The following is a 26,925-nucleotide window of genomic DNA, read 5'->3' as shown; positions in this document are numbered from 1 at the left end:
CATCATGACCTACTACAAAAACCTAGGGGTACGCAAAGATGATTTCAGTCTAGCAAGGGTAACAACAGCAGAGGTACTCATTAAACTGAGCACCCTCCAACCTAACAAGGCCACTGGCCACGACAATATCCCCTCCAAATTCCTCAGAGACACAGCAACCGCCATCTCACCAGTCATAGCTCACATAATTAACCTCTCCATAAAACAGGGAAAAGTACCCAAAGACTTCAAAATTGCAAGAGTAACCCCCCTGCACAAAAAAGGCAGCAAATTGGACCCAGGCAACTACCGCCCTGTTTCTATACTTACCTCCATCTCGAAAGTCATGGAAAAAATAGTATATGAACAGGTCGAAAAGTACCTCGCGGAAAATAAACTAATCTATGAATTTCAATCTGGCTTTAGAACATCCCACTCCACTGACACATGCCTTCTTTATTTGAGCGACCACATCAAACAAGAGGTGGACGAGGGCAAATACTGCGGCATGGTGATGCTGGACCTACAAAAGGCTTTCGACACTGTCAATCACCCCATTCTGATTGACAAGCTAAAAGCAATTGATTTTGATAAACTATCGGTGAGCTGGATGCAATCCTACCTGGAGGGGAGAGAACAGATGGTGGAGGTAAACGGTACTCTGTCCCCCCCCCTCCCAGTGAGCTGTGGTGTTCCACAAGGAAGCATATTAGGTCCGTTACTGTTCCTAATTTATGTAAATGACATGTCATCAGCATGTGACTGCAACTTGTTCCTGTTCGCGGACGACTCAGCCCTGCTGGTCTCTGACAGGAGCAGATTGCAGGTTGAAAAAACCCTCAGCTCCGAGCTCGGCAGAATCTGCACCTGGCTCGCCGATAATAAATTGTCATTACACCTGGGTAAAACAGAGTCCATTCTCTTCGGTTCGAAACATAATCTTAGCAAATCCGACGACTTCTCAGTTGCAGTGGGCGACATTATTGTCACAAGTAAGAAGGACATTACATACGTAGGATCTATTCTTGAGGAAAACCTCTCCTGTGACAAAATGGCATCCAATGTAATAAAAAAAGTCAATCAAAGAACTAGATTCCTATACCGGATCTCCTCTCTGGTAAACAAAAACACCCTGAAAACTCTGGCAGGAGCACTCATTCAAGGGTACTATGACTATGCCTGCACGTCATGGTACCATAGCACCTCCAAGGCGCTAAAAATAAAACTTCAAACATCGCAAAATAAACTGGTCAGACTACTGCTTGACCTTTCATCTAGAACCCACCTCACCTCTGCCCACTTTGACAACCTAGGATGGCTTAGAGTAGACGACAGAGTACAGCTACTTGCAATGGGCCTGGTCTACAAGATCCACTACACCTCTATGGTACCCATGTACATGTCAAAATTCTTCCCAAAGGTCAAGGAATACCATGATCATAACACCAGAGGGAGCTCCACAAATCATGTGAAACCCAGATTTGGCACAAAAAAGGGGGAATACACGTTTCGCAATTATGCCACATCAAGGTGGAACGCTCTTCCCACAACTGTAAAGGAAAGTAAAACTATACTTACCTTCAAAACCTCTCTTAAAGAGCACCTTCGGGGGAGAGCATTGCAAAACTGGCCCCGGTAATGGTACAAATCTCAACCTGTCGTTCAATGGACAGCTTCCCCCCCCCTATCTATGTATACAGTATACTCGCATTTTAGACTCTGTTACTAATTGTATATCTGTAGACTTGGTATATCTTAAATGTCCGGTTAGGATGTATTGGAACGAAATCTAAAATGAAAATTGTAAATAAGCAATCTGTATGTAAAATATGTCTTAAATGACATGATGAATTGGAAATGGGGGGCCCTGATGTAAACAAGACGAAAGTCTTTCTCTGGTCTGCATCCCCGTAACAATTGTATGTTTTGAGCTGTACTGTACTGTACCCAATATACAAGCTGTTAATACACTTTTCAATCAATCAATCAATCAATCAAGCATTGGGTTGAGAGGTCATGTGTTGTGAGCATGCGCAGTCTGTCCTGGAGTGGTGAAGGAGAGTGACTCGACAAGAATAAATGGAGGCGCTATCTGGGACGCTCCAAAAAGTACTAAGTTCCTGAGTTTTTGTTACACAGAAGTGTCTTTGAAGCCTTAACACCTCAGACGTTACATTAGCATGGCTATGATACAGGAGACAACAAGACATGTTGAAAAAAAAAGTTCATGATTATAATTATAAGTGTGCAGTATCATAACTACATCTTTGATGTTTATAACAAACCAAACCGTTTGAAAATTGGTTGAAAATTGAGCAATTTACAGTTATTTCAATAGTGCACCATAGACATAATGTTATGAATGAGTGAGCTGCCTGTGGCAAGATGGCCGCCGTGTGGCAACGTCGGTCTCCATTGGCCAGCAGCACGGGTGAGTCATCTAGTGTTTATATATCTACAGTATGCGCAAAACTTATTATACATCCATGGGCGAAACACCCCAGATATGTGGGCGGAGAAAAGAGCAATCGATCTCCGTCTCCCAGATCAAGGCCATCTAGTCGATCACAGTTTAACAGATCAGACATCTCCAAAACGAACACAAACAAGCACAGACAGAATACCTTCTCATCCTTTCCAAACATCCTACAATTAAATCATTACCATTTATATATATATATATATATATATATATAATCATTTTCCCCTTAACAAATGCTTAAACAACGAGCAATTAACTTTCTCTCCGGTTACTAGTAGCAGGCCATCAATGCACCATACCCACATGTTACAAGTGCACAAAAACACAAATTGATGAAAATCAGATTCTTAAAGCAAAACATTGTATTGGAAAGAGAGAAAACCTAACATGCAGTACAGATGAAAAAAGGGATTACAAAAAAAAAAAATCATGTTAGTCTTAAAAAAGTAGGGCGGGAATGAGATTGGGCTGATCAAATAGACACCTCATGCTATGACTGCCATCTTTTCACTCACAGAACATATGGAACAGGGATTCTCAGATGGCAGCCATTAAAATAACTTTGCTCACTTGAGGTAAGCGTTACAGAGTCACTGTGAACTAATCAGTGGTGTGTTCAAGCACTGGAACTTCATGCTTACCTTGCAAACATGTTCCTCCCAATTAACACGATTAAACTAACCCACTTGTGTTCAACTGGAGGACATGACCAGAATGAAATCCTGATATTTGAGCCGCAGTTTCTCTTTGTGGCATACTAAAAAGATCCTCTTGCATGTATGATGCTTTAGTGTGACATTCTTCCACACACTCTCACTCTATATAATGAGCCATGATGAGAGGCTGTTGTCATCAGGCACACTGTTAGTTAAACCATGTATATGTCAATGAGTACACAGACCTGTGATGTTACTTATGTCCAAAGATGCACTTTATGTGAAATAAATCCTATTAATTATATATAGAATGGAGAAAAAAATAACAATAGTCTTAACACACCATGTACTATATTCTATATACACATAGGGTTATATGAATTCACAATTTTAGAACTTATAGGAAGTCTTTGCTGAACACTGTAGATGATAACACATGAAAGTCTTCCTTTATTTATTGAAAGTCAATCAGCTAATGACAAAAAATGATTGTTTATAAAATGCAGTGTTTATCTAAAAATCAAATACTCATCAAATGAACAGACAACGCAACACAGCGGATTGAGTACATCTGCTGATGTCAAAGTGTAGCAACAAGACAACCAGAGACTACAGCAAAAATAATAAACTGTAGCTTTAAGGCAACATTAAAGGAGCTAAATTAAAACTGCTAAGTCACAGTGTACTCTTAGCAAGGAACGGCAGAATGGACCACGAACCATGACAGAATCAGTAATTGTTAATGACAAGCCAGAGGAGTAACGGAAGAAGGAGAAAGCCATTATCCAATTAATCTGCTTTTAGGGAACATTCTCTGTTGCTGACTGGGTAGTGATGGGCAAATTGAAATTGCATAGGTATGGCTTACTGAAATGTATTTCCTGTGTTAATATTCCTTCACATTCATGAGCACATTGGTTTTGTTTTTGATATCTTGGTGGTTTTGGAAACGTTACTTGGAACTAACTAAAATAATGAGGTGTACTTTCTGCACAATAAGCATATTAAGACTGCTATATAAACACTGTTAAAACGTGTTTGAAAACCAAGGCTCCCCATCATTTTTTAAATAAAAACGAACAATACATTTACAATTAATCCTCATGTCTTTTGTCTCCATTTACCTGAAGACAGTAATCTCTCCACCACAGAATGAAGGGTTTCTATTTCTTTCGCAAAAAACAGTTGCCAGCCTTTTCACGGTTCACAGCTTTAATGGTTCAGGTTACTCACTGTCATTTCTTTGTGCAAGCTGTACTTGGTTGGCTAAGAGCAAATGACACCAACTTCACCTGACTGTCAAAGCAGAAAATACCAAATACATCTGTAACTAAGCAGAAGGACCTCCTCATAAACTAACAGTGAGATGTGAATTAAAAGGAAGAAAAAGTCAATTGTCTGTAAATGTAATGTCAAGGGTTTGTAAATGATAGATAAATAAGGGCGCCTCTTCCTTACAAATCCTTAAGTTATCATTGTATGTTCATGAGAGAAGAGAGACTGCCTGTATGTCATAGCACGAGTGTAAACATAGATCAACTGTCAAATCTGTTAATTTAAAACTTAGCCACACTCAAGCGATCTAATGTGTTGTTTACTCCAATTATCTATGCACAATCACACCTGCGTGGATATGTCAGGGTGTTTGGATGTTGTTTGGCACATCCAGACAGGCGCCACCAAGGCACTGTTCTCACATTATCAATACATGATACTGAGGGCCCCATTCAGCAGGGTGACACCTTGAAGGTTTATCGTCATTTCCTGTTTGCCTCAGCTTCTCTGCTACCATATGGTGCTATCTCCATGACAACCATGTTGGCCCTGGGTCTTGAGAGCTGATGATCCAGTAAGCTTTGTACTGACAGTGTGCTGGAGGAGAGGAGAGAGGCTTTGATTGATAAGCAAAGCTGCCTACCTCAGGCTCTACTTGGCTCTGACAGGGACAAAACAGCAGTCTGCTGCGCCTGCCACTGACATTTGTTATAAATCATTGGCAATTTCATCAGTTGCGAGTGAGAGACAGAGAAAGCCACAGAGAGAGAGGGGGAAGTGAGTGACAAAAAAGAGAAATAGACACCTGTCTCTTGACATTGTTTATCCCATTTGTTTTAACTTTGAGCCCAGCATCCCTGTCCTTTCCCTTCTCCTTTTCAATTTCCGTCTTGGACTTCCTCTGAGCTTATCCAGAGACACTTATCAGCTATTCACTACAGAACCTTATCACAAAGCAAAAGGTCAAGATGGCTTTTCTCAAAACATTGCTGTAACTCACCTTGAAGGGTCAGTTCACACAAATTATAAAAATAAACATTTTATGATACCTAGTGATATCTAGACGTGCAGACAGTTTCAGTATTATCTGCTGGGATTTCAGATATCCATCTCTGACATTCCCGTTGCTACATCAAAACGATAAATGAAAAGTACATTTAATGTGGCCCAACTGACCCTGTGACTTTCGAGAGCCATAATGGGAAATAATAATTAATTTGAGTGTGTTAAAGTAGTTGAGGCCCTGATTGCAATGGCCACAAATGTATATGGTATTGATGTCAAGTATTGTTTAAAATGCACTGTAGCTACCTGGCTGTACAAATGTATGCTATAGCTCAGGGGTGTCAAACTCAATTTCATCGCGGGCCACATGAGCATTAAGGTTGCACTCAAAAGGGCCGGTTGTAACTTTAAGACTATATAAATATACATATATATATATAACATAATGTTTTATATTACATTATTCCCTCTGCATTGCATTATTATTGGATAGGGCAGGGGTACTCAAACTTTTTTGTTAAAGGTCTCCCCCCCCCCCCCCCCCCCCCCCCCCCCCCCGGAGCGGAGCAACGAAACTGAAATTAAGAAGCAGTTTCGGCGCGCTATGCATACATGGGGCCCCCTTGAGGGTGTTCCCGACATGTTGTTGCAGTAAATTAAAGAGTGTTTCATGTTCTCGTTCTTAATCTTTTTTTATGTTTGTATTTATTTATTTATTTTTATTTTGAAATGGTTACGTTTATTCTGGTTTGTTTTGTGTTTGTATCTTTTATTTTAAATGTATTTATTTATTTTATGTTTTGTGAGCTGAGCTGTGTGATTTTATATTTTATGTATCTCTCTGTACAGCACGTTGGTCTGGAGGTTTTAAAGTGCTATATAAATAAAGTTGGATTGGATTAATCTACCTTATTTGGGGGCCCCCTTCTGGTCCAAGCACTTGCCTGTTGGTAAACGGCGCCCCTGTATACACACACACATGCAATACATACATACAGTATGATGGCTTGAACTAGTGGGAGAAATGGCACTGTTTGTCTGTAGCCAATGCCTTGAACCTCGGCAAAAATGGCATTAGAAGCATTAGAAAGTCAAGGTAAACTTGCGGTTAACAATAGGTGTCACGCTCGCGCACACAAGTAAATATATATGCACGTTCATTCTCACAACGCGTCAGAAAATATACATTAAAGGGGACCTATCATGCAAAATGCACTCTGTGATGTCTTTTATACATAAATATGTGTCCCCGGTGCGTCGGGGAACTCACGCAGCGTCAGAAAATAAAACCCTCTCTCTTTTCCTCCGTACCCAAATCTTTTAAAAACAGGGGTACAACGAGCGGATACAGATTTGCTGCCAATCTGACATCAAATCGGCAGCGGACCCACAGAAAATTCCTATCAGAAGCAATGCCTGACGTGTTTTGTACGTAATCTCGTCTTTGTTTACATTAGCGAGCCTCGCTAACACTCAGAGCTAACTTGTACTGGAGAGCATATGTGTTTTTAAAAAGCAGGAAATAAAAAAAGGAACCCACCTTGTGATAAACCTGCAAGAGAAAAAACATTTGAGCTCCATACTGTTTCATAAATAATCTTTGATGTGGTTTAGAACAGGATGGTGTTTTATCATAGCAGAATTTAACTTTATCTCCGGTAGAATTCTGATCAGGCATTAGCTCCGCCTCCTCCTTTTTTTTTTTCAAGCTAAGGACCCAAAATCCACATTTCTGTAACAGGGCTGCAAAAGAGGGGTTTGAGCAGTATGAGGCATGGCTACAATGGGTGCACTGTTTGGTATTTTAAGCAACAAACTTCACAGACATGTTTTGTATAGGTATGGCCCTACAATATATTTTTCTAATATAGTATAATAGGTCCACTTTAATTTACATCAGAACCAGAAATTATTATTTTTTTTTTAATTTTTTATAATAGAACACAAGGTTCGGTCCGGATTGATTTGCAGTTCGGTCCGGTCTAAGGCAAACAATTTCAAATAATTGCAAGTCTCTTCAGTGCGCATGTCACAAAATGAGATGCACTGTGGGACATGTAGTTTATGGACATCGTGCTTCTGTAAAGTGGCATGAAACCATATAATAAACGTATTATATTTTTTGCAAGCTCTTGCGGGCCAAATAAAATGAAGTCGGGGGCCGGATTTCGCCCACGGGCCTTGAGTTTGACACCCCTGCTATAGGTGATACCTGTAAGTCTGGGCGGTCATGAAATGAAAAAACTGGATTTATGACATATTGACGAGATTACTTTCCCAGCCCGCACATTCTTCCAATTTCCAGTAGAAGTGTGCAGCTCGGATAGAAGTGATAAGGGCCTTGATGCTGATATTTATTAGCCGTGATATCAATGCTGGTATTGTTTTCACCTTGTGTGTGACATGGTGATAAAATGGGCTATTGCAGACATACACACTGTTGCTGAATGTGCCGTCGAGGCCATTTGGAGTACTTTGCCATAGTATTTAAATGTATGTCAGATTTTGTGTGCTTAAGCATTGCACCCGTGCAAGATGCATTCAAGAAACAAATGTGTAGTTGACATGAAAAAGATGGTGAATTGATCAGATGGGCGTGGTCTGAGCAAGACATTGCCGGGGCAGGAGCTTCTGCAGGTGAGAAAAGATGGCAAAGCTAAAGTTAATCTATCAATAGATATACACAGAGAGTAGAGGCTTTCTAAAACTCACAATTTCAACAACCAACCTGAATACTTCAAATAGAGCCAATTATTTAAATTATAATTGTGTCATCACTAAATGTAGCACAATAACCCCAAATGCCACAAACCCGGCTTACTGCCGCTTCATATCATGCTTTATTTGCCACTTATGTGAACACGTATCTATACGTATGTTGTGGGTCACAAAATCAATGTTGTGACCCACAACATTGATGTTGTGACCCACATTTAATCTGCATTGCATAGTGTGATCATTTTATGTTGGTGAGAGCAAAATAGCAGTTTGAGCATTTGAAACTCATGTTCTGCTCTGGGCTTAAAGTTATACCTGGAGCTGGAGTGGTAAAAGAACGCACTTTCCCCCCTCCATTTGGCAAACTAGGAAAAACAGCTAGGGCGGCATTCAAAGGGTTTCTCAAAGAACTAAACTACACACAAACAGTCTCCAGACAGATATGCATCCACATGTTTTTTTCCTCTCCACACCCTCTCGCTCCGTCTGTGAGGTGTCAATCAACCACCTCTGAAATCTTGATAAAGCTGTATCAGAGGTGAGATGGTCTGTAGTCATTGTTTGTTGGTATTTATTTATCTGTTTGGATCTTCAAAGTCGATCATTTAAGCCTACGAAAGTGGATGTCAACTCCTTTACCCCCTCATCAAAGTACGAATCCTTCACAGTCTTGGTAACTGGGACGAAACAAAAGATAATGACTTACATCTAATAAAAAAATATGATAAGTGGGATCCAAACCAGTCATCTACAGAGCCAGTGAGAACTGTCAATGTCTGAAGTTGAATTTGCACATGAAAAGTGCAGTGGTTTAACGTTAAGTGTTTCATTATTTGATTCCACTACATTTCCAGGAGAAGATCAGAGACTTTTCTCTTTCCCTGATCTATTTTGGTGCCCATCATTTTCTCCTCGCCAACACCTAAGACAGAAAATTATCCATTAAAAAAGGAAAATATGCTTAATTTAGTCATTTTGTTCAAAGCAAGATGTTTTTAAAAGTGACACAGCAGAATGACAAGCTGGAAGGCCAGCGATTATAGTAATTAACTAGAAAATGTCATCAAGCCATCAAGAACACTTTTAGCTCTTACAGGCTATTATATATTTATTTTAGAAGAAAATGTCCCTTTTGAACTCTTTACAATGTTCTCTGCTCAAGCTTAAACACACCCAAAATTAATTTATTCACAGTTCCTTCACATGGCTATTTTTTGTACAGAAACCCGTTGACTATTTCTTGCATGAGCGATATTGGATCATCTTTTAGTTCTGACCGTCTCGCTCACGTACAGAGGCTCCATGTAATCACTCACCTCTCTGATAAATCATGTCCCCTCTGCTGTAGCCCAAACACCTTACATTGTCAGAGCTCAGGCTGGGCTCACTGGAGAGGCTGATGGATGATTAACAGGCAGCTACACTCTTCTCTCTAAAACCTTCCTTGGTGGATAAGCCTTGTTCATTAACCCTTTCACACTTCTGAGCCGATGCAGGCTGGACACTCTTACACTTTGTCTTTGTACTGAGAAAAGAACAATAAGGGAATATGTTATCCAAGGGCCATTTCAAGTGTGAGTGAGTGAGAGAGAGAGAGAGAGAGAAAATAAGTATTTTGGTGATATCTTCATAAAGCTTTCTACTGTAGTCTAGTTTAAGTCGCCAAGGCCTACTCCTGACAATCTCTTGTAAGAGTCTTCTTCTCTGTCTTTTCCCATTTTGTTCCTGTCCTATACTTAGACTCTTGAGCTGCTGTAAAATATAATTTTCCCCCAGTGCGGGATCAATAAAGTGATTATCTTTCAAACAAACAGGAATGGTCTCTTCAAAAGATTACAAATGTAATCCTGAAATCAATTATTGTGAAGCAACAACGTTCACTTTCATAATTCGGTCGTCACTCCTTTGGTATAAGAGAGTCTACAGAAGTATAGTAAACATGAGCAACTCTCTTTCAAATCCACAAACTCAAATGCTAAAAAATGTGTGATGCATAAGGTTTAACAAGTCAGGAACTGGTCCCTATAACGAATGGAGAAAAAAAAGATGTTAAAGAGGATGTGAAAGCACCCAGGGGGATGTTTTGTGTATGTGGGAACATTTTCTGTTTCATAACTGAGAACACCACAACTGAATAGAAATACTTTTGGTGTGAAAAAATAAACATTCTGTCTGGTGAAGCTATGCCGTGGACTTTGCTCATTAAAACTGCTCAACACATCGGGGCCATGTTATCCACAGATTCTCCACATGGACACGATGCAGTACTGCTCAGATTGGGTTGTTGGTATCTCACACTGTATATGTTTTCCATGGAGTGGAGGTTGGTGACAAAACACAAGTACAGTCACACTGGATATTGTTTTGGGATACAAATAAAAGAAACAAAGTCAGTGTCAGCCTAGTGTGAAAATAGTCCACAATTCCAAGCAATGGAGAATATCTGTTTTAATAGTAAAACAATTTGTTTTATATGCAAACTATATAAATAAATTATCCTCAAGTCTACATTAGTATAAGGCTCATATCCCTTATTGTTAGAAAAATAAAATGTGTCTATGATATGACATTAAGCCATTTGAATCTTGAATAATTACCGTGACTATTAATAATTGCAAAGCATTAGGCTCATATACTGTGCATATATACACACCTGTATGTCTAAATATAATTGAGACAAACTGAAATGTACGACACATCCATAGTGTTGCGATAGTGCTATTAGCATTTCAATTCCAACACTGAACTATACTAACTGAATTATTCTATGCCAGAAGCGCTGTACACAGTGACACCCATGTAAATCCAGCACAAGTGGTGTCAAGTGTTCAATTGCACAAATTAGCAAACCCCTCACAGTTATTGCAGGTAATCTAACAATCATGTTATGTCCAATTAACTCGGGGTGCGACTTCTGTTCCTCTGATCAGAAAGTACTTGAACGTCCACAGTACATATATGAGCAATGTGTGCCCTGCTATTTGTGCTGCAATGGGAATAGTTTTCATAGAACTGAAAAAATAAATATTGCAAAGATCCATTCCTGCTGTTGTACAATGACAACTACAGTTAAATACCACCAAAATATGTTTTACTCATTTTTAAACAGTTAACATATGAAAATCACACTATTTAGGTATTGTTGGTAAAGATATCTAAGCTCAAAGCTCAATTTTAGGGTGAGAAAAGAGTTGAGTTGATGAAAGGCAAACAATAGGGGAAAAAAGGCTGCAAAGTGTACTCTGAGCTAAATCGTAAAAACACTCACCACCACCAATGAACTCAGTGTATTTTCAACAATTCTATTTTTTGACAAACCCTCTGGACCTGCCACATGCTACATGTGTCATTGGCATCAACAAAGGAGCAGCCACTAAACATGCACAATATCTAAACATGCAAAAAGATCTTTGCAAAATTGGCTCCTAATTTAAGAAATTGTTGTCTATGAAGACCCACAGCCAAGCTGCATCAATTATTGGTGCCGAGTTAGAAGAACAGAGTACTGTAATTCATTTATTTGCTTCTGATCCAAGCCAAAGGACATATTAAAAACATTTGCAAGGGCATAAGGCAAACTTTAAGTGGGAAACGGCCACATTGGAATTATGTCTTTCTTTGTTCTTTTAAAGAAAATGAAATTATTTTGTTCTGGAAGCATTTAGAAGCTCGCTCTACACTATGTGTATAACAACTGCAGATTTCATTATGAATAGAACTCGAAGTGAGAGTAATGAGGCACATAAAACAATAAAGCCAATACAGCCGGCTACATCCCAACATCCCTGCTAGACCTGCTCTGTTTATTTGCAAGTATCAGAACATTTCATACTGAAGAAGCAAATAGGCAATTTTCTATTATTTTAGCTTGCAAATGTGAGGTACGTTATATCAAAACAAATGTTAGAAATAATTGTGTTTGGTTGGAGATGTGCCTGCATGCTGAATAGAATCTGTGTGTATATGAGCGTGCATATCTGTGTGGCTGCCTGTGTGGACAAATGCAGAACTATCTGTGCAATACATTTAGACATCCTCTTTCCTCTTTGTCTGACATTGTAATTACCATTTAAACTAGCCGGGATAATTACCTTCCACGTTTAGAAAATAATCAGGTTTGTACACAAATCAAGACTAGCCAGAGACGCCACAGCCTGACAACCAAAACAATAACGCAGTCTTCTGGGCATGGTTATTATGTTTTCCCTTTAATCAAAACGTGTATTAAGATTAAACGTGATCAATTATTGTATGATTTAGTTTTCCAAAGATTATGGTATAAAGCCCTAAATCATTAATTATATTCTGTCAATCAATTTTCTGTTGAATTTGTTACAAATTCTAACCCCTACTCCCACTGGGCTCTGATGTGACTCATTAATTAAGGGTGATTAATATGGCTTGTTTATAAAATATGTTTTACACACATTTTTACTTCATTATGAAAACTAGATGGAAAACATTTTGAAAAGGGTTCTGTGAGGCTCGGACATTTTATCATTGAAGAGGAACCCAAAGAAGGTTCATGTTTGACTCTCTTCCAACAACAGGCACAACTAAGGTATATCAGGTTGGAAAAAATGTATGAGCTTTTTATTTTTGCTTTTGCGTATTTGGCGATATGCATGTTACAATCAGCAAGTTGAAAGCAACAGCAAGATCTAATGTTTCCAATATTACTCAGCCAGCTTGTGCCCCTCTACTTTGATTCAACTAGAAAATGAAATCCTGCAATCCTTTTCAAAAATCAAATGCTAAACACCCTGTGGAGGGGCTGAACTAAATATCTTTCTCCATCAAGCCTTACAAAAGATGTCCTAATTTCATTTTCCTTTTGTAACAGTGTCTGATCAAATAAGAAGATAGAAACTCCAGAAAAACAACACATATTTTGTGATATATTCACTTATTGTACAGCCATCAGTATACAACATCAGGTGCTTTGGCAAAATGTGTGGCTCTATTCTATTGGTTATATCGGTTGTAGAAGAAAAGTCAACAAACTGAGCAGTAATTACTCTTTAAAGATCAATAATTTGATCTTAAGCAAGCAACAGAAATACAGAACATGAAAATGCCTGGTGCTACAGCACTGAATGAGCTATGGCAAGCTTTTTAAAATAATCTTTTTGTCTGTGACCTTTGCCAGGCACCAGCCATTTCCTTGCCTTTGCTCCTCTGCCCAGTGTCTGCTTTATTGTGATGCTAAACAGTGAGTGTTGACATTCAGAAGGACCATGCCAAAGGACAGGCTGGTGGAAGCAGTAGAGAAGAGGAAGCCTTAATGGGTTCACCTGGAATGGAAAGCATCTGCTAGTCTCCACAGGCTGAAGGAGAGGGAAATGTCAAGTATGGTTATTACAGAGCAGGAAGCAGCTGAAGGAATTTTCACCTGAATGGAAGAAAAAGGCTTGGACAATGCAAGCGCACAAGCTATGCTCTATACATCTTTTCACATTCACACCCTTTCTCCAATAACATATTTCTTCATCGACGTCATTACAAATCATTTTACAAAACTTGGTTAAGGTGAAACTTCCCTCTCCTGAATGGCAGGGATAATCACATGCGTGTGAAGTGTTCATACATCTACAGAAGGTTCTGGAGTGAGCATTTCTTCATAGGATCACTTGAGTGTGTTTGCTAATTTGTACACCCGAGGATGCTAATCAAAGCTACTGCCAGACTAATGAAGCTCTTAAGACCAGAGGCCTGAGACGCATACATGGCCCTGTGACTCAAAGCTAAGTGACTACGAGAGGCTGTGTGTGTGTGTGTGTGTGTGTGTGTGTGTGTGTGTGTGTGTGTGTGTGTGTGTGTGTGTGTGTGTGAGTGTGTGTGAGAGTGTGCTGAAATGAATGCATATAGCTGTATAGCCAGTCCGGCATGGAAGTGTATGGGCATACGAGGATGGTATATAACTGATGAGCAAAGCCCAAATCTCACAGGGGAATCCGGCATCAAACAGACCCTGCTGCCTGAGGCCAGGCCTTCCTTCTCTGTCGGCGTGGAAACTCCCGTCGCTGCACTTAGAGCTTCAGGCTCAGTGTGGAGACACATAGCGAGGAGTGGCAGCAGAAATGACAGCCTTTGAGAGAGACGGAGAGATGAGGCAGTTTGAAAGAATGTGATCATTTTATCACCAGAGACTAAAGTGGCCCAGATAATCATCAACAACAGGAGCCTGTTTCTATCTCTGTGTGAGTGCGGAGAGCTGGAGAATGGTATCTGGATATGGGGCTGCTTACAGATCTGCTTTCGCACAATGGTGAGTATAGTTTTAAAAACACACATTACCCCCTCTCATCACTCCTACCTAAAGTCTCCACCTTCCCTCTGAGTACATGCTTAATGGCTACCATAGTAACACATGCAAACAGAGATGTGACTCTTTCTGCAGAGGCCCACAGTGTGACCAGTCACAAATGTTAGCCTAAAGCAGAAACCAAACAGACAGCCTTCTGAAAAGATAAACAAATAATGGAATAATACTAAAGTGTGACAAGATGGAAGCAGGGGGAAATGAGGGGGGAAATGTTGCTATAGCATTTCTAACACTTTTTACCAAAGGTATTACCACAGAGACCAAACTCAAGCACCGCCCTGTGTAGAGGGCATATATATAAAGGGGAGATAGAACTAATTTCCGTCCCGTAACAACAGAAGTTCATATAATCATCTCCCGAAGCACTTCTCTCCCTGATGGCTCGACGATATGGCTTCCAGTGTTGGTAAATGTGGGAGGACCAGGAATGTGTGTGGCTGGGCGATAAGGCTGCTGTAACATTTAATTAGCACAAAGCCATGGTGAGAATGACTTAATTTCTCACTGCATTATTAACTAGAATACTATGTAAGAACCTGGTCTCACTCAATGTTCATAACCGGTTCATGAGAAAAAAGGGTTGGGCAAAGGGAGAGACAAAGAAAGACAAAGTCGAGACAAAGAAAAACATGACAGATTAGTTTTATAAAAACGGAGATATATCTAATCTAAATCCCTTATAAACCTTCCAACTATTTACCCATAGGCTTCCTGCCTCTGTTCCCTACACATAAGGTGTGTATCGAGTCAGACAGCATACGAGACAGTATCATGTGGAAAGAAAAGACGAGGAGGATCACAAGAGCCGTCTGAATAGCAATCCTACATTAGCAGCATAACCTACTGTTTGGGGCCTGAGCTGGTGTGAATGGGCTGATTAGGGTCCTTGGCTCGACATGCTGAACACCAGTTTCCATTTCACGATCCACAGCCTTTATTACAGCCCAGCTTTCTCATAATCCAGTAAAAGTGGATATCTGAGGAGCCTGATCGGCTTAGGACTTGGCTAAAAACGTGGGATATACTGCAGCGACTTTGAGGATAGTGCAGAGGTGTTCGTTATCATCTGTTTTCTATTAGGACTGAGTGGGCACTGTTGAGCTCGGTGTGTGTTTGTGCATGTGTGTCCACTCTACTCTCATCCATCACACTGACCTCTCCAACCAGTCAAGTGAATACACGGTACACCATTTCACTTTCTCATCGTCCTACATTTTGGACTGAGCATGGATTACAGCTTTAAGAATAAGGCTATATTTGCTAGAGGTGCGTTAAGCTTGGCCTCGTAGTAAAGGTTAATACAGTCATTATTAATTTGAACACGTGTGTGCATCACAACTTAGTGCATTTCATTGAAAAAGTTATTTGAGGATGCAGCACTTCTATAACAGCACAAGTGGGAGCCATTAAAATAAAATGTTAATTTTCTGTGTCCGTGACTCCAAGGCAAACATGATACCAATCACATTGAGTGACTTGCTACATGGAAAACCATAATCTACAGCCAAACATGTTCAGAGATAAATATGTTTTATGCTAATTTTGGTCTCTTGTAGAAGCTGGGCACTATTGTTTCATATCTAATAAATGCCGTGTTGTGCTGATTCCAGGCTAAAGGTTAGAGGTGGGCTTGGATGTCACTGGTTTAATCACCAAGAGAAGATAAGAAACAAATTAGAACATTTCATTACTAACTACTTGAGGAAAGTTGCTAAGTGGCCAACAGGTCAGACTGTATTGTACAGGGCAGCTCCTGTGTGGACTGTGTACAACTGGGTAAGAGTGCAGCAGGGAATTTCCGTAAAAGAGAACATTGTTCTCAGCAAAACATGAATAAAAGGTAGTTTAACATATGTTGTCCTTAATTGCTCTCTACATCCCTCGATTACCATTCCATAAGTCTCACTGTGCAGGCTGTACCTAATTACACTAGCTCTCTGTTACGGTGCCCTCTTGCTCCATCTGTTCCAGGCAGTGCAATGTCTGAAAAACGCACAGGCACACGCACACACGCGTACACACACCAAGTGCAGCACTTCAGACAGACAGACAAAGGCAGGTCAAGATACACTTTCCCATCTGGATACCCCTTCTTCTAAGCACAGTTAAACATATTAACCACCTATCAAGTGTGGCAGTAAGAGAGAGACTGTGACTCCGAGTGGCCAGATGATTGTGGACATGAATACAGAGAGCACTACACCTGTCCAAGCTGCAGACACAGCTAATGCCCCGACCCAGCAGTAGCCTTTAACCTTTCGCCTGCACATCATTAAAACACAGGGATTAAGCTGACGATTCCTATGCATGTATGCATGAGGGTTTATGTGGAAGGGGAGAGTGAGCACTCCAGTGTTCAGGAAAAGGAGCTCTTTGGCAATAATCTGTCACTTTAAAGAAAAACGCATGGGCCGTATGTGTTGCATGGATAATATATTATGACCAAAAGCTGATAAATCAGCCACTGCTAAAGTCACGTTTTTTAAACAACGACGTGTCGCATCAATTCAAATAGATCTTGGGAGCAGAGCGTCTGTGCCCTTCTTTTTGTCTTGGGCTCACAGAGATGATTTAATGACACCTTCTTTTCTGCCTATGTCATGTCTGGGGAAAAGCAACAAGGCAAAGGAGGAGATAAAGTGGAGACAAAACAAAGTCAAAAAGTACAGAGTAGACTGAGGAACTTTGTAGGACATAATTGACATTGATATGAGGAGACAGAAATGTGGAAGAGGAATGAAAAAGCACACATGCAATCCACAGGATACAGTAGCCTGCAGTGGAATCCACATATCACAGTCTATAAAAGGCCACATCGAAAAGGCAAGCATCTAAAAGCAGATTCCACTGGAGTACCCCGGCCCCAGGAAGCTGCAGACACCGATTCTCCGTGCTCGTTTTTCACAAATGTCTCAAATGTGAGCACACTAAAGTAGGAAGAAACAAACTTCCTTTATTTACTTTTTAGACTTTCGTTTCAACTTCACACTCTCCCCAGTTTCCTCTTAATGATTGTGTGCCGCACAGCCTTTGAAAGACATTGTGGGTTAAGTCTCAAAGTAAGCCTATTACTCATCTCCAACTGTCATTCACACCTGAAGCCAAGTTATATAAAGTATGCACTGAATAGCTGCCTGCATGAACCAGGGATCCAACATTATATACAGAAACATACATTCAGCAAAAAGGGTCATAAAGTGTGCAAATACATAGCACACAACATCTCTAATAACCAGAGGCTTTCTTTTAGTGTGAACACCGTAATGCTTTCAAGTGCAAGTAAGGCAAAATAACTCCTGTTCAATTTGGTAAAGGGGTTCACCGACTGTGTGAAGTGACCTTTGCATCAATGTCAAGTTCTAGTTCAGAGCGTTATCACACATAATTGTAAGCTAGGTTTCACTAAAGACATGTGAAGTAACTGCTCCTAAATACAAAGACATAGAACTCTTCATAGATGTTGTTTTTTCTTAACACTTATTAATCACACAAAAATATCATAGCATGCTCAAACCCTCAAAATGCACATCTCGCTTGCTTGGGCCGTCTTACCCCCGTGAAGGCTCTTGCTCAAACACAACGGTAACAAAAGAGATTTATATGACTTCTTTCAACAAGTACTTGCACACGGCACCTTGGGAGTCAGTGAGGCTGAGATGAGGGTTTGCTTCGAAGGCTGAACTGGCCAGACAGTGCCTGGAGAGATGTTTTCAGAAGGACACAGTTAAAAAGCTATGGCTGCTTCATAGATTCAATTTGCAGATTCAAGTCTCTTACACCTGTGTGGCTAACCACCATCGATCCATCACTCTGTGGAGTGCAATCCAATTTAGAGTGCCGAGGAGTCCCAGAGCCCTGCAGCCTTATCCTAACCCGGGCCACAGCCACCACAAAGCCCGCTTACCTTCATCCCCTGAAGTCTGCAGGTGTGTCTGTGTACTTTTAAGACTACGGGAGAATGTGTGCTCAGGGAGACTGCAGACCAAGCTAACACCTTAGCTGCTGGCTCATGTTAAAGTGTGCTGAACCAATTTAGGAGTAAGGGAGAAGAAGCAAGAGAGGAAGTGTGGGGGGGGGGATGCTAGAAGCCCAAGCATGATCCCCTACTTAAACCAAAGACTCCAGCAGGGAGGAAGAGGAGAGCAAAATGATAAATGATTCTACAATCTGAAGCAAACAATAAGGAATCATTTGAATCATATTTTCTATTACATGCCAATAATTCCACTCTTCATGACTACGAAGTGTGGTGGAAATTCCACACTTAATCACCTTCTGGTAAGAAAATAACAAATATAGAAGGTTAAACCAAAGTTGTGTTATTTAATAAAGAGTCATAGCATTTAATAGAATCAATCTTATTTCCAGCTTGAAAGGCCAGAGATCCTGCACTAGTAGATAGCACCAAGATCTGACCTTGCTAAAACAAGCACTTTATACAGGAAAAAGACACAATTGGGGAGGTCCCAGCTAGGGAATTGACATTACAGGCTATTTAAATGTTGGCCAGACGAGCGAAACGTGCATACATGCTAATTACAAACCTAAGATCCATATGATCATTGACTGACAATGGTCAAGGCGACACCCTTCTGTCTGTCTGAGAACATTTAGTAGCTAGGCGTGATTTTAAATGCTTAGAAAATAAAGTTAGTGACATTATATATAATTAAATAAGACTTATGATAAATGTCTACGATACGAAGCACAACAGCAATAATCTAGTACACAAGTCTCATCGAAGTCTGGTGATGGGGAGCACAATCTATTGGTCGTCTGATTTGTTGCTGATGACAAAAGGAAGAGAACCCGAGTGCACTTGAGTTTCCCTTGGTAGAAAAGCTTAATGGCACCAAGTAGACTGACCATTCCAATCTCTCCCCATCACTACTTATTAGAGTATCTTCTGGCACAGATGTTGCTGTTTAAATTCTCTTTGCTGCTCCATTGGAGTGCAGCAACACCCGTGAGATCAATTATTAAAGGGTATTTAAAACTGTGGGAAAAGATGGAAGTAGGGTGTTGTGAAACTGAAAGCATCTGTTTAAGTACGTGTGCCGCCAACTAAACTTCATCACCTCCCGACTAAACACGGAGCATCCTGTGAGTTTCACTCAATCCAGCGACTAAACCCAGGGCAATTAAAGTCTGGATCTCAGTAGGAGAGAAGGAGCGCCGAGAGAAGGGGTGCGGCAGGAGAAGTGGAGACACTTCTTACCAATAACAGGCAATTATGTTCTGGGAGGGCTTTTGTCAGGCCATGAGAGTATAGAAGAAGACAGCGGGGATATGGCATAGTAGGGAAATGAGGAGGAGTGTTATTTAGGAGACAGATGGCAGAGAGGGGGAAATTAAGATGAATGGGCACTGAGAGGGCTGAGCTGGTGCTTGGACTGGGCAAAGAAAAAGTAATTAGCTGTGTTTGCTCTGGGAGGCTGGCAGTGAGGATGATACCTGCAGTGACAGGCTCAAGCCTCGAGCTTTATTAGTCAACAAGGCCGTGTCTGATGCGGCCAGCAGGGGGCAGCTGGGCCAGCCACCTCGAAGGACCTTCTTACCAGTACAACACACCATGGGTTCTTTTTCACAAAGTGGACACTGAAGCACTTTCACTCACTGTCATGTATTTGTACTCTAATCCCCTGTAAATACAATGTAGCTCTTTGTGTGTTCTCTTCTATACTACCTGACTCTCCCTCTCAAACACAAACAAACAGCACTTTCACAGCAAGACCATTTTTTGTTATTCTGCCCCAATATTCTTCAGTTGAACCCTTACCAAGAGGCTCCGTTGTTCTTCCTCACACCATTTCTCTCCATTTCTTATACTACAGCCACCTCTATCTGTCTCTTTCCTCCCACCCTGTATACCTCCCTCCCCCTCGCCCCTTTCCAATCTAATTTCAGATAAGTCGTAGCCGAACAACAGAGCAAGGCCCTTTATCATTGCCATCAATGATGTGGGTGGATTGAGCATGAATAATTGTATTCATGTAGCCTGTACCCAGCCCACAGGGATACCAATTACAAGTAATAAGAGGTAATAGGGTTACAACGTAATTTTTTAAGTGCCTCTGTTATGGTTGTAGAAAACCTTTGACAAGAGAAGAAAGATGTTGTTTATTTAAGCCGCAGCAACATATCTGTTCACAGATATGAATAATATAGGACAATTTCATTTGCTATAGTTAGTTTATCATTACACAAGGAGGTGGTATAGTATTACACACACCTTGACATTTTTATATTCAAATTTAGTTTTTAAATGATAACATCTCAAATAGATCTGACAGAATTGAGTTTGTGCATGTCTCACTGCTCTTCAAGGATGTGCAATGCAAAAGTTAAACAGTTAAAGATTATTTATTATTCTCCATACAATTCTAGGACTCTTGACATATACTGTTGTGTATAGATATGAGTCGTTTAACTTATATTACACTTTGAACATTCACAGGCTAAGTCAAATTCAAAAAGCTGCAATTACTGAACAATTTGAGGAAACTTATGTCTGAGCTGTCATCGCAGCCCACACACTGCTTTCAAATAATATCAACCCTGCTTCTCCTAGTCTGCACATCACACTGCCTCAAACAGTGTTAGTAATGCCCTTTCACACTTTTAGAAGGCCCACACAAGATCACAAACACCAAAAGGACAACTGAGATGGTGGCTGGACACACACAAAAAGCAAGACATACAAACTGTTGAGAGGAATTTGCAATGCATGCCAGATATGTTAAGGACTGGCTTCCAAGAGCAGATGGAAAGACAGAGCTGAGCATGCTTGAGGCTTTAGCTTTGTGGGTTTCAACTGTGTGTTTTACCATGGTTAACAGGCCTGAGAACCTGGCGGAAGGAGCTGGGGCTGATTGTCTTCTGCTGGTTATCTGTGGAGGGCAGTGGACACATGATGCAAACATATCTTACAGTACTACGATGATCAAAAAGAGGCTGAAGAATGGCTGTGAAGAGAAGGTTATTAACAACAAGGGAACAGCTGTCGATTGCAACTATAGCTTAATGGGCAGTCCATTCAAAACAGTAAAGATCTCATGTTGAATTCACAACATGTGTTTATTTTTTGGGTGTTTAGTGCTTTTTCTGGTATCCAATCATCCAACAGTCGAGGTAATGGTGTAAAGCTTTGAGCACTGTGCTCAGAGCAAGCATGTGTACAAACAAAAAACTAGTGTATTTTGGAAAAAAACTGTTTAGTTCACTCAGATTTTTAAAACAAACATATGCATCCAGTTGGAAGGTTAGGACGTGCATTTATCTGAATGGACTCAAAACATCGTCCAAATTATTTTCCAGACAATATGAGAATGTCTATGTGCATCTTTGTTTGTGTATACATTTGATCAGAGGAGATGAGACTCACCTCTGGGTCTTGGAGCTCTCTTCCTGCGGTCTCTGAATGCAGCTCCTGACTGTAGGGCTTCTAGCAAACTATCCATCACACCTGTCTCATCATTCTCTGAAAAACGCAGGAAGAAAATAAAGGGGGGTGTTAGAAGACAGAGTAGAGGTAAGAAAACAGAATTAGATAAAGTGCACTTTCTTCTATTGCTGAGCTTTGCCATACTGTCTGCAAAAAACATTCAACGGCAGGACATTATATAAACACATTACATGTTACTGCATATAGAAAGCTGTGAACAAGCACATACTATATATTTCACATTGATTCAATAACAAAGTCAAATGCCTAACATATGATGGGTTTAAGTCCAAGCTAATCAAAGTTGGCATGGTCTTGCAGACAACCTGCTGTGCAAATGTGCACCCTGGTGTTTGCAACCTTGTGCAGCGCAGTTGTGGATGCATTGTTGTGAAACAAAAAACTCATGAAGGATATTTACAATGTCATAAAAAGAGAGACATTTATTACAGGGCCCTGTCGAGCTGTCAATATGGTGTATTCAATGTAGAATACTCTTGACTTAAAATATAAAGTCCTTGCTTTGTTTCAGCAGGGGAAACGCCAGAATATAGATGTATTTTTGAAAGGGAAACGCTTTGAAGATATGACATGTAAATGTCATGTGTTGGCACAGCTGAAATCCTGGCCAACACCTGAGGCAAAATGATGGACCCGGTCAGTGATTTGCAGTGAAAACAGCCTCCAGTAGAAAGGAAGGAAAATGGCTAGCAGAAATATATGATTGCTGAGGGCGAACACACTGTCAATAGAAACTTTGTGCTGGTTGTCATGCAAATGTGAGTGTTTTCTTTTCAACAATACTTCTTTGGGGCCCTTCACATTTTAAGTGTTTGTTGACCTCCATGCAGATGTGAAGGACTACCTGCCACTGAACTGTACACTTCCATTCATGCATTTAAAGCTACAGTGCAACCACAGTAGTATTTGTAATACATTTGACGGCTGGAAGACTTTCACAAGCTGTCTATCAGTCTCATTTTGTTGTTTAGAGAAGTGTCCTCTTTGAGAGTTTGGAAAAAGATTGCTCTAGTATGAATTTTGAAAAAGAAAGATACTTATTGTTTTAAAGTGAGGGAAAAGAGCAACAACATTTTGAGGCAAACCTTAGATTGCGATCTTTTAATGTTAAAAAAACACTTATTTCAGGGGACATACTTTCATCAATGAGTGTTTGAGTAGTGTTTGGGCATGCAGGCATCCAACATGCTAGCCTCAAGTGCACCAGATGTTGTCTTTAAACTTTTGTATGGTCATTACTTCTTACTGTTTTCAGTTATTTTGGTTCTAATGTATGTTTAACTACTGACCAGAAATTATATAACAAATACAATCATATTTTATGTCATTCATTTGGAAAATGTACACTGAAATTACCCATATTTAAAAGGCAATATGTCAAACAGTTTGTTGTGTGTCTCATAAGGAAGAACCATCATTAAAAAAGGAGCAACATAAATACAAAAAAAACATATGTAACTTGAACTTTGCATAACATGTCAACAACATTCAGCTAAATGTTGAAAAAGCTGGCACATTGTGGACATTTTGTTAATATTCTGGCCCTGACTTTACAAGAGCAATGGAATCTAGATTTCTGCTCTGTATTTCTAGATTGCTGTTACCAATGAGCTTTATGTCTAATACGGCTTTACAGCACAAAAGCATGCTGTCCAGTCACTGTGACATGCAATCAGAATCCGAACTTACAACGATGCTGGGCAGGGGCTGCACAACTAATGACAGTGTTCAAAATCACACGTTTTGCCTTCAGATTAAGTATGACTGACGTATGAACATAGATTCGCTCACATGTAAACACTGTGTTGGCACATTAACCTTGTCTAATAAATCTGTGTATGATGTGCTAGAAAACATCGTTAGCTCCATAGAGCTGTATCAGCCACAGTGTGACTGCTGGGTCCCTCAACTGATTAAGTGAAGAACATGATGTTCTGATGTTCTGATTAAGGTTGTGTGTGTTTTTCTCTCTCTCTCCGGTTTGTCTGATGGTTACCTCTGGAACTAAAATATAGCTGTATACCTAACACTAATACTGTGATAGGAGACCCTTTACTGGACTAAGGTTCTGCCCATTCTAAACCAACTTATTTGGCTTTATGTATTTGTGGATTACATCCGGCTTAGGCTTTAATTAAAGCACACAATTACATTCACAGATGTCAGTAAAAAAGGAGGCACATTTGACCAGAAAACCCCCATGCAAGGTGGAAGCAGGGGCATAATGAGTACATATTAACACATATTGCCAGCAGGTTGAGCTGGGGCAGGCTTCAATAAGGCAGACCGTGACCTGGGAAATCTTGCCTCCTCTAAGCAAATGTGCAGTTTCCCAAATATGATTATGCAGCATTCAAATACAACGACTTGCAAGTTTAGAAGCTAATGCAATCACAGCTGCTTTGCAATACAAAAACAAAAGTACAAACTCTAAAATCAAGCTAATAATTTCTGTTGAAGAGGTGAGAGGTGTTGACACAAACTCTATCGATTGACAATAGGGTGGGGGATAGGGTGAACGTCTCAGAAAAGGATTCAAAAATAATGACAAAAACTTCGATATTAGGTTCGGCCAAAGGCGCTTACCTACTTTCCTTTTTACTTTCCATTGTTCATTGGCAGCAACAAATACTTTCCATAGTATAATCAGATGGGTTGGACATAATGGAGCTCAGGGTCGTTGTCGATATGATGGCATTATGGTGAATTCTAATTATTTGAATTGGAATTAAAGGTTTTTGATAGAGGGCTCACAACACATAGAGACAACAAAATAAATAATCATATAGCAATTGTTTCTGTACACCATCCCTGATGTAGTCAGCTGCTCTAAGACAAGCCTATATTTAGTATCACAGATGGTATATACACAACCTTAATCTCTTTATTACTAAAATAACAGACTACTACAAATGATATGCCATATTGCTATTAATGATTCAGATGTGAAAGGCACCTCATATTCACCTCAAGTCCACACGATAAACTTTAAAGTAGGTAACTTTAAAGTATTTTCATTATACATTTTCCTTGGTTAATTTTTACATTTTAAAATGAGTAAATAATGTGCTCATTCCTGCAATTTAAAGATTCCAAAAGTACCTTTTACAAGACATGTTTGAGCAAGTAATATGTACAGATGCTGATAGGGTTTGTCCATTTCAAATATTTCAATGACGACTGGTATTGTGACCATGATCACCCTTTGCTGTCAACTGTCAGATGCTTATAAGCTCTACTTCCAAACTGAAACTCTTTCATGAGCTGTAAAGTACACTAGTCACACTGTGCTGTGCAAACTGGAATTGCATACATGTTGATACTCACATTACCATATTGAGTTTTCTGTTAACCTATAAAAAACTTAAATCAGCTCCACAGTAAATGGTCCCTTTACAGCAAACAAACTGAAGCTTCTATTTTACAGGCAGAGGGTCCACATGGCGTTGAGCTTCAGTTGTAAAAGTCGTGCCCAAACCCCACACAAAGCTCCGACTATAAACACACACATACGGTGGATATATCACGGCCCACTTCCCTGCCTGCTTGCATCTGTGTATGCATGTTTTGTTTTCCATCTGCAACAGTTGCATTCTTCCTCTGGCTGACATGTGCCCAGTTCTTCATCATTACACAGAGCAGAAAGGCAACACGAATTTCTGAGCAAAATCAACACTCCTCGGCGTCCAAATTTGTTTCCACTGCCGTGGTAATTCATCACAGCTTTACACTCCCCACAACACACATAGACAAACACACAAAACAAAATACAGACAGCACAGAGAAAATGTGAAAAAGGAGCAGATCAATCTACTGCAACCTGCAATGCGTGCCTTCACATGCAGTACTCCGTTTGACTCCGACCCACAATAACATGAAAAACTTTGTGTGCCTTGGGAGGCAAGGAAAAATAAACCTACTCAGATCTCCTGCCTCAGGAATATACAGACACAGAAACAGGCCAATTTTACACATCAATCAAGAGCAACTGATTCAGGCCGAGACAGAAAACTGCTTTATATAATGGAGACAAGAGGTGCCTTCACTGAAAATCATAACACATATTTATATACTCACACCCACATGCTCACCAACTTAGAGATCATAGACATGTCACATGGATGGTAATGGAGAAGAAACACATGGCAGAGGAATATTAGTCAAGCTGGTAGCTGTGAAATGGGTTTGAAACAGTCATTCAGCTTGTGAAGGGTGGTACTGAGGAGGATATGGCAAGAGAACAAAGAGTAGTGAGAGGAACGGGACATTGAAGAGTGGTATACCAGCTTTGGCAGTAGAGCTACTGATTGGTGCTTTGATGTGCACAATTCAGCTGACTATTTCTATTCTGCTGCATCTGGGATCAGAGCTCCCATGACAGGTGTGCAATCTGCAGAGGCTTTTTCTTTAACAAAGCATGAAGACACTCTCACAAACCAGTCCAGATTTGGACGGATGTCTATTTAAGGAATAGTAATAGTGTGTACATTGTGTTCAAGTCTTTTTCATTGCAATTCTACAAGTCCTACGTGTTAGTTGTAAAATAAACACGGAATTGTGCCAAATGAGCTCTACTGCAGGGTGTCTAGCTTGACAGTTCTCTTTGTTAAGGGACAAAATAAATAAGTGTGGAAATAAGCAGTACGGTGTACAACTGAGATGTACAAGTGGACAAGTCAGATCAACAAAAAGATAGAAGTAGTAAGTGTTTACTCCACTACAAAACTAAAGGATCAACTCTGGCAGAAGAATCAACACAAAGCTTCAAATCCAGGTCTGGCTATGGTTATCCTCCTGTCTGTAGTGAAACTTCAATCCCAATCTATTTAATCAGAGCCTGCTCACACTGGCGTTTTCCATTTTCTGGACACGCAGTCTGTGTTTGTGTGTAGATGTCTACCCTCTATTCAGACCCGGACTGATGATTTCCGCCACTTCACTCAACAGGATGTGGCACTTATCATCAGGACAATGACCCGGTTGTTGCAGTGTGCAGCAGAGGTGGGCCAGAGCAAGGCAA

At 40.3% G+C, this 26,925-nt stretch overlaps 1 protein-coding gene across 5 annotated transcripts in view; it reads right to left on the bottom strand.

The window, feature by feature from the left end:
* Positions 1 to 26,925, bottom strand: part of LOC117548142 (protein diaphanous homolog 3-like) — a 182,841-nt gene that overhangs the window by 48,765 nt on the left and 107,151 nt on the right. For 4 of the 5 annotated variants that reach the window (XM_034219192.1, XM_034219210.1, XM_034219202.1 and 1 more), the window contains 2 exons: positions 21,825 to 21,920; positions 21,268 to 21,330 (listed from right to left, as the gene is read on the bottom strand). In XM_034219192.1, coding sequence (XP_034075083.1) covers positions 21,268 to 21,330; positions 21,825 to 21,920 — 159 coding nt within the window. The remainder of the gene's footprint in view (positions 1 to 21,267; positions 21,331 to 21,824; positions 21,921 to 26,925) is intronic. The other variant, XM_034219218.1, reaches the window with a different exon arrangement.

The sequence above is a fragment of the Gymnodraco acuticeps genome, unplaced genomic scaffold, assembly GCF_902827175.1.
Source record: "Gymnodraco acuticeps unplaced genomic scaffold, fGymAcu1.1, whole genome shotgun sequence".
NCBI classification, from domain to species: Eukaryota; Metazoa; Chordata; class Actinopteri; order Perciformes; family Bathydraconidae; genus Gymnodraco; species Gymnodraco acuticeps.
Note: the sequence above shows the minus strand (reverse complement) of the source record. Positions and strands in the feature narration are given on the sequence as shown.